This window comes from Conger conger, chromosome 9, assembly GCF_963514075.1.
Source record: "Conger conger chromosome 9, fConCon1.1, whole genome shotgun sequence".
NCBI lineage: Eukaryota > Metazoa > Chordata > Actinopteri > Anguilliformes > Congridae > Conger > Conger conger.
Genome location: NC_083768.1, coordinates 50,557,604 through 50,566,395, shown reverse-complemented (window position 1 = coordinate 50,566,395; position 8,792 = coordinate 50,557,604). Strand labels below are relative to the sequence as shown.

At 41.4% G+C, this 8,792-nt stretch overlaps 1 protein-coding gene across 2 annotated transcripts; it reads right to left on the bottom strand.

Annotated features, from left to right (window-relative positions):
* Positions 1-231: 231 nt before the first annotated feature.
* Positions 232-7,234, bottom strand: fam8a1a (family with sequence similarity 8 member A1a). 2 transcript variants are annotated; one of them, XM_061256092.1, is made up of 6 exons: positions 6,902-7,143; positions 6,688-6,783; positions 5,353-5,473; positions 4,642-4,765; positions 3,724-3,863; positions 232-1,203 (listed from the first exon to the last, which is right to left on the bottom strand). In XM_061256092.1, exons 1-6 carry the CDS (start codon positions 6,993-6,995, stop codon positions 1,059-1,061), a joined length of 720 nt encoding a protein of 239 aa, XP_061112076.1. In that variant the 5' UTR covers positions 6,996-7,143; the 3' UTR covers positions 232-1,058. The 2 variants fall into 2 exon arrangements, with proteins under 2 accessions (XP_061112076.1, XP_061112075.1); XM_061256091.1 differs by having other exon boundaries at positions 6,688-7,234.
* Between the last annotated feature and the right edge of the window lie 1,558 nt (positions 7,235-8,792).

Genomic DNA, 8,792 nt, shown 5'->3' with positions numbered 1-8,792 from the left:
ATCATGCTACCTGTAAACTCTGCCCAACTTGTTAATAAACTCATGCACCTGCTTCCTGAGTTATGGATGATTTGTAACAGTTTCACAGGTATGAATAAGTAAACATAACATACAGGTTAATGGCTATTGAAGAGGTATACCATGTTGCATTTTCTTTCTCATGAAGTTGAAAAGCGATTCTGAAATTCACTGAAACTCAATAACTGAGAAACATACATTCACAATCCAGAATGGCTGAAAATTCAGTTTATTCATAAATATTGCAACAATGTGTAAATACTGCTGAAATGTCACTGAAATGTTGTGAGATCAGGGCGTAAGTCACATGAGAGATCATACAGTACTGTACAACTCAACGAGTTCAGGTTCACAGCTGCTATAAGTAGCTTCAGTAATGATGTCATGAGCCAGGGACACTGCAGATATGACTGGCATTCCACTGCTCCAACAGGCAAGCTTCTGAAAAAACATCTAGAAAAATACACCTCTTTTTCAGAAAGAGAAAATCATCTTTCTTAGTGAAATTACTCCACTGTTAATGCAAACCTCAGGTGAAAATACATCAGAAACGAGTCCTTCGCTGAATTCCCAGCAGCCTTTTCTGTGAAGTTTACACAAACGGAGAGTTCTTTAGCACTTATATTTCCCTTTAAAAGAAACTAATAGATCAGAACTTAAAAGCATGGTGCCCAAGTGGCCTCACTGTTTTCAAAAAGGAGACCCTGTAACTCTTAATTGACCTAAAAAAAACTAAGAATTTCTCCAGCATTGTTTGAAAACATGATAGGCCTACTCATTTATCTTCACTGTAAGTTGTCATTTTCAGCTCAAAGGGCTCTAAGCAAGGAAACACCTAGGCGTAACCCTCATACATGCCTACAACTGGTCATCCGAAATTACTGTTCAACGTAACAGACCATAGATAAAACAATATAACATGACCGTGCAGCTACGGATGAGGAGGACACTGCGATGGGCAATGACTCGTCTGGGAATTCCCAGGCATTCCAGGAACTCCCCAGATTCCCAAGGCTAAGGCCCTGCGGCGTTCCGGCCGGTCACCTCACGGTGACGCGCTTCACCACGATAGTGCCGGCCACGACGTCGTACACAGTCCGGTTGTGCTGGAAGAAGAGCAGCGTGATGAAGGCCGGGAAGAGGAAGGGGATGGAGAAGTTCTTGATCAGGGCTCTCACCGTGGACCTGCGGTCAGAAAACACAAAAAGGTCCTCAGGCTCAAAAATGCTACACAAATTAAGCCGCACACGCAATCCCGGTCCATTCCAGGCCTATCCACCACTATCTATCCACCTGTGGCGTAGTGGTCAAGGTACATGACTGGGACCCGCAAGGTCGGTGGTTCGATCCCCGGTGTAGCCACAATAAGATCCACACAGCCGTTGGGCCCTTGAGCAAGGCCCTTAACCCTGCATTGGAGGATTGTCTCCTGCTTAATCTAATCAACTGTACATCGCTCTGGATAAGAGTGTCTGCCAAATGCCATTAATGTAATGTAATCTGATTAGTCTCTTTAGTCTGTCTTAGTCATGAATTCTGCATTCCAGGGGGAATTCATAAGGCGCTAAGGACTACATTTCACTAATGGTTTGAAATATCTCAAACGCAGAGACTGGTTTATGGATGGCTACCCATCCAGGCGATCACCTGACACTCCCAGGAAAATATGGCAACGTTAACATACAAATATCACAGAACCTAACTTAACTTGGCTAGCCTGAGCGATATGAAGGACAGCTCTAACTTTGCAGAGGACAAGCTTATCGAACTAAGAAATACAACCCTGCAGCTCTGAGCGCTTATCGTTGGCTATCTGAATGGGTACTCCATGGCGAATAACTGGGGAGAGGTGTAAGAGTGTGCTGCCATTGTGTGTAGTCTCTGCAGCACTACAAGATACCCTAGATTTCTGGCCTCATCCTCAACTGTCTGTGTCTCTTGCTCACGCAATTCTTCCTCTGTAAATTTCGGCTCAAAACTCTAAGGTTGTATTTCTTCGTCAAAATGTAAAAGCTTGTCCTCGTCCACTGCAGCCCTCAACGTCAGCAATCACCATCAGCCATCGGACACTGAGGGAATGAATCCATGGCAATTAATGACAGCAGCTCCACTGTAGCCATCGCATCACGTTCAATGGCGGTGTCAATGTCAGAGAATCGCCAAGGTTCATTTCTCGATGGTTGATGCGTGTGTCCCCATATTGTGAATTGATTTTAATGAGAAAGTTTGGTTGTTCTACATGTTTTTTCTTATTAAACGCCATACAGTGTGGGCGGCTATTCACGTTGGCAATGTGATCACAGTCTGTAATTTAGCTAGCTAGCTAGCCCTGGTCTCTCATAACAATCATAACCAGAGCATCGTTGCTTAATTAATCTATTGAGTGAAAACATCATAGCTGTTGACATCCAATGTAAAGTGAGCTAGCAAAACACAACAGTAGGCTGTCAGATTTATTGATGGCTGCAATGGAGCCGTGCTTTAAATCGGCAAAGTCAGAGCTGCCCGTCATATCGCTAGCCAAGTTGGGTTCTGTGATACTTATATGCTAATGGTACCGTATTTTCCTGGGAGTGTCATGTGATCGCCTGGATGGGTGGCCGTCCATAAACCAGTCTCTGCATTCAAGGGAGGAGTTTTGCCCCATATCTAGGAAACAGCTACACTGACGGTGATTTTAAAAATGCCTATACACATAATTTAAGCATTTAATCAAAAGTGAAAAAAGGGTGCTCCTTTAATGTAAACCCTGCACAGGAAACAAGCCCTGCGTTTTCAACATAGGGCACTTCACCTCATAACAAGGATGAGTACATTTGTTTCACCTCGATTTTATTTGAATGCCGAGGTAAAATACTGTAAAACAGAGCACTATTTGAACACTTTTTTCATTTTTTTAACATTTTGTTTCAGATTTTTCCACATTTTCTCACAATTTGGTAGCCAGTTGTACCCTATCTATTCCAATCGCCCATGTTACTGTGGATACACAGCAACGGCCCCATCACCCGTGGCCCAGGAGGATCAGGATATTAGAGAGCGATACGCCTTCTACAGGCCGCATCGTCTCAAGTTCCCGCGACCGTGACTCTGAGACGAGTGCAATCGGCTCTACTGTATACAGCAATCCTACAGGCCCTGCTGAGTCCCTCCCCCCACCCTCGGAGCGGCGAGCCAATTATGCCACTCCACGTGTTCCAGTCAACCTCGGCTTTGGCAGGACCGCGGCCGGGTCCTCGGTGTGCAACTGCACCAAACTGACGCCTGCGTCAAGGTCCATTTCTTTAGCTGTGCGCCATCACGGCACTATCAGAACACATTTGATTCATATTATATGGCTGCACTTTTTCAATTTCTACAAAAAACTAACATTTTACTGCTCATTTATTCATTTTTTCCATTTTGTCTAGTTTATGGTCTATTTTTCATTTTCATGTGAGACATAAATTATTTCAGAAATGTATGCAATATAAATGTTTGTGAAGCTGGTTATACCTAAAAGCAACTTTAGGTTATCCTTGTAAAGATCATAGATGTACAAGCAAAACACTTTCCCTCGGGTTCATCTCCTCATTTGTGGGCAGTTCAAAGAAAATTAACAACAAATGCCCAGCTTCAAACTTCTAAAGCTGAAGATAAAAGAGAGGGTTGAGCACCCTGAATCGTAGGTAGCTAAGCTCTGTGCAGTAATCAGCTGATACTTACGCAGAGAGAGACACGTTAGATGCAGGTACCACCCGAACCCTGTTGGACTGCACGGGGACAGACGTGTCACACGAGACAACCTGCAGGCCGAGGAGGAATTTCCCAGGAGTGGCTCCGTCAACTCCAGAGATACAGGCGATCTTAAAGGAAGACGGGAAAACATATAAAATCACCTCAATTGTCTCTTGAACTTGTGTTTCCCATTTTATTCACATCTCTCTTGTCAGGTTTTGATATGTATTCTTAATATGTTAATCCCCCTTTGATTGCAGATAAAAAATGAAGCCCTGTCCATTTAGCCTTGATTATACATTTGGTAAAAATGTCGAATTCTGATTAATCTCTTCTATAATAATCACACTCACTCGATATCCCCAGTGTTTATGAGGCTGTAATAAAAATGCATTGGCACAATTATGTTTGACAAAACTAAATATTGTAAATATTGTATCATAATGCCACTTTCAGATAGTAGAGTAATTTTTGGGGTGGTTAACAGAAAAAACCATTTCCATTGTGATCCATGCAAAGGAGCCATGCAAATTAGCCTCTGCACCACAGAAGGCCATTGAAATGTCGGCAACAGCTTCAGTTCACATCAGCAAAGATTAAAACAAGGACGAAAGCATGAACTGGCAGCTTCATTATTTGTGAAAGACGGTGTAGTCAACTTAGGTCTTCAGGCAATACAGCAGCATTTCCTCTGGTTCGTCAGACACCTGTGATAAGCCTATGCCAGCTATACAGTCTGCAGGTGGACTAGCGCAGGGCGCTAACACACACCCTCTCACATTGGTGGGAGGATGCTGTAGAGACAGTAAAGTGAGCCTGAAATTACAATTGGACTTTACAAAATGGGGGAGGAATAATCAAGGAATAAATAAGCTGATAAAGAAAATGTTGAACTGCAAGGCTCACCTCGTAGAAGCACACCAGCACCCTGTATATGAGAGCTACCATCATTATCTTCTGCAGGTCTTCCAGCGAGGTGTCTTCAACAACCTCCCCCACAATATAATGCATAGCAAACTTCGAAATATCCCTACAAGCCAAGCAACATTAAAAATCTGAAATAAGAAATTCACTTTACAGTACAGTTGGGAGTTTCATGTCCCATTATGCCGCCCAAGAAAATTTTACAATAAAAAATAATGAGAATATTACAATTATTTCTGACCTTTATTTTAAAATGATTTGCTTAATAAAGAGTCATGCACAGTTATGCAAAAAGATTACATGACAAAAATAATCATTTGAGGGTATAATAACCATGTATTCCATATTTCAGTGTATTTCCCATAATAGAGGTTTGTAATAAGCAACAAATGACTGATAAAATAACACAGTATTACTAATCAAAAGTTTTTTTAATAAGAAACTTTATCTGTCAATATGTGACTAACTTGTAACTGCTAAACAGCGCATCACACTTTGTTGCTAATAACTGTTAGAAGGTCATCTGAAAATGTAAATATTAAATATTAGACGCGAAAGCACCTAACCTCCATACTGTAAGCACAGAACTCCCTGCCAGAACAGAACCTGGCCATGTACCCCATACTTATTTTGGTCTTCAAAATGGCAGCATACAGTATTCACATACATTTATACTCTTTGCGTTTAACTCACTTCGCACCACTTAGCTGCATGATGGCCAGGACAATGGTTGCCTTCACACAGAAGAGGATGATGAAATCCACAGTTTCTGCTAAGAACCGGCGCAGAGGAGAGGGGATGGCATATTCCTGACCTGTAATGTGCAATCCAAATGTTCAACACCCATATTGCAATTTCAGGGTTTCTTTGTCTGTGTGTGAGTGTGTGTGTGTGCGTGATGTGTATGTGTGTGTGTTTGTGTGTGTGTGTGTGTGTGTGTGTGTTGGGGGGAAGGATGGCCACTATGTTTGAGAATACAGCGGTCACAGACAGTTCATCACACACCAAAACTACAACCCAGTCGCATGAACTGGGAATGGACAGAGACAATGAAAACACAAAGTGGGTCAAGACTGGGTGAAGTCTGACTGAAATGCCTTTGTATGTAGACATTTTTAATGTGGCCAGTGTGTGTGTGTTTATTTATTTAAAGGTACATCCTTTGATGTTGTTACTTTGACAGTGTGCAATGTTGTGAGGGGGTAGACCACCCCTAAGGGAACATAACAAGTTTGACTTTGCAGAAACCCCTTCAGGGCATGCCTTTATATAAATAAATTTCCCATTTGAAAAAATACCCCAGAATGCAGGCTGCTGCAGCCCCATAGTATCAGTCAGTAAGACTACTCTGTACACTATGTTCCTCCTAACCCCAGTATATAATGTTTAACTCCAATACACTGCATACTAACTCAATCAGAACTGCTCTGTGGGTATCAATTTTATAATGTTTATTAAAATTCTGGACCAATGTAAGTATGTGGCTGTCACCCACACACTGCTCAAAAGCTGAACTCTGGAAAATCACCGGTTCTGAGGAACCACTGGTTCTGAGGCACTGAAACACTGAATGAGCATTGGTAATTTACAATTGCTACTTGCTTTTATGTCATTTTCATCCCATTGATCGGATGCTATATAACAATACCTGAACAAATAAAATGACTGCGGTGTAAAGAAAGGGTCTACATCAAAGAAAATGTATGAAAATTTCTGAATGATGAAACAAATTTAAGGCGTAGGCCAAATCCAGCAGTTGACCATACATCAAATAATTTTATGAGTGGAAAAATCTTCTATCAGTCACTTCAGCGCATATACCCATTGCAGAGGGAGTTCAGAAAAGGGGGTTCATTATGGTATCTGTCCACCCTGCGCAGGGTTGTGCAGCGCTTAATTCTCAGTCTAGATCGAGAGAAGCACACCTTGTCTCAATACAGTTACGCCAATACTTGTGGGGAGACAGGTGGAAGTCAAAACACAATATACATAGCGATATTAAAGAAACATATCAAAATTCCAAGTTACCTCGTTGGTGTACATTCCCATTTTGCGCTACTTGCAAGGGCCTGGCCGTGTTCGTCACTGAAGCACCAGCTGTCACCTGCTCCGTCCGAGCATCAGCTGCGAATGCGGGGGAGAAAGAATGGGGAGACGCAAAAATAAACTGATTATGCCAATTTCTGGCATCTGAATGGGAATGCCCGGATGGCCAAGGAGTCGCTGTCGGGGTTGAATTTACTGTATGTGGAAAATAGCAAGGAGGGAACGGTGGAGCAGAAATCGCCGTCCAAATCTGCCAGTTGACATATCCGCAGTAGTACTGCCACATCCATTCCTGCAACTTTCGACAGTATTCCGTTGTCGCGTTTTCATCTGTAGGTCGATCTTGTCGGGATTCCGAGGTGTGATGATTGTCACCAATAATATTACTTGTTGCCATGTTACCTTCACCCTAATTTCTCACCTTGTTGACGTAGCAAAAACGGTTCTCTTTAACGGATAAACCTTATCCTGGCACAACCATGCTGAACGGTTTTCGAAACATGGGACATTCAGTAGAGACCTTACCAATGTGGAAAAAACATACAAACATGCTCTACTTAATAGTCCCAAATGTTAGCCCGTAACAATAATATATTATAATCATATTTAAATGCTTTATAGTTGTTTAAGACCACTGTACTTTATTGTACTGCATTTGTTTAAAACCTTAATAATAATACCCCTTCACTTCAAAGATAATGGTATGGACCAAACGTAAAGCCTCCTTAAAGGTCAGCAACATCCAAAGAACGTTCTGTGGCAACTGCAGCTTTTGTTCGTAAATAGATTTAGCTAGCAACGAGGTTTATCCCTCAAGCGTTGATTCTGACGTACAGCGGTTCAATACTACACGGAAGAAAATGCCATGAAATACGTATGCTACTTTTATGGACAGGAATTGTGGAGTCTGCCTTGAATTTGGAATAAATGGCAGCCGTTAATAATGAATCAGTAGGTGCGTCGTGTGCATTGTTCTTTGTCAATACAGCAAGATCAATCCGTGCGCCAGCCTAGGTAACCCTCTTGGGCTCCCAACACAGACCTGTATCTGAAACGGAGCCAATTCATGACATCTTTATGACTGCTGGTGTTCTAGCGATGTAAGGGTTAGGGAGAACAGCATACCTACCTCACCATAATGAAGGAGATTAGCTAACTTTTACTCAGGACATGCGGAATGTACAATGTAGCATCTTCACAGATGGCGTATCCCAGCACAGATTGGTAGTTACCTATTTGGTTTATAACTCCCTACTATATAGAGTGATTAACTTCCTTCGAACAAAATGACTTACTAAAATAAAATGAACAATTATTTTTTGGCATTTATAGAGATTAAATCATTACATGAGAACACAGTCTTAAATTAGTAATACTATGTTGAAAGTGCCTGGATCTTACGTTTGTGAAATAGTGTAAGTGTAAATAAACGCATTTCTAAAAATTCACCACAAGACGGCAGCAAACCCCTTCTGTTTGTAAATGCTGTTCAATGCACGTTCTTGTAGTTCCAGCCACAATAAAACATGGTCCACATTCTCTTTAATGTTTACAACAGCTGCTAATTATATAGCCAAGGTAATTTGTTACAATTTTCATGATTCACACGAAAATGAACCCCTACTTGACTGAGGCATGTAAAGCATAACTATTCTAAATAAGATTATTTTTTAAATGATATACAAATATTGTATATGTTAAAAACTGATAATATCAGGGATGTTTGCTGTACACTGAGCACCATAATTCGTTGCACAGTAACACATTTTTTGTTATTTTGGTTCTGTACTCTAGCCCTTTGAGTTTGAAAGGATACAATGACATTAGATAGGTTTTTGAGGGCATTTTCATCCACATGGAATGAACTGTTCAGAAATGGCAGTACATGGATCCCCCATTTTAAGGTAATACAGGAATTTGTTGAATTGGCTTCATAGATGTCTTAGGCAGGTGGATTCTAGACTGCAATTACCTTTGGAGATTGTTGTTGGGGTGTGACAACATGAGGAAGACAGCAGTGTTGAAGCAAATTAAGCTGGCTGAGAAATTAAAATAAATTGCAAAAACCCTGGGCACACCCAAATCAA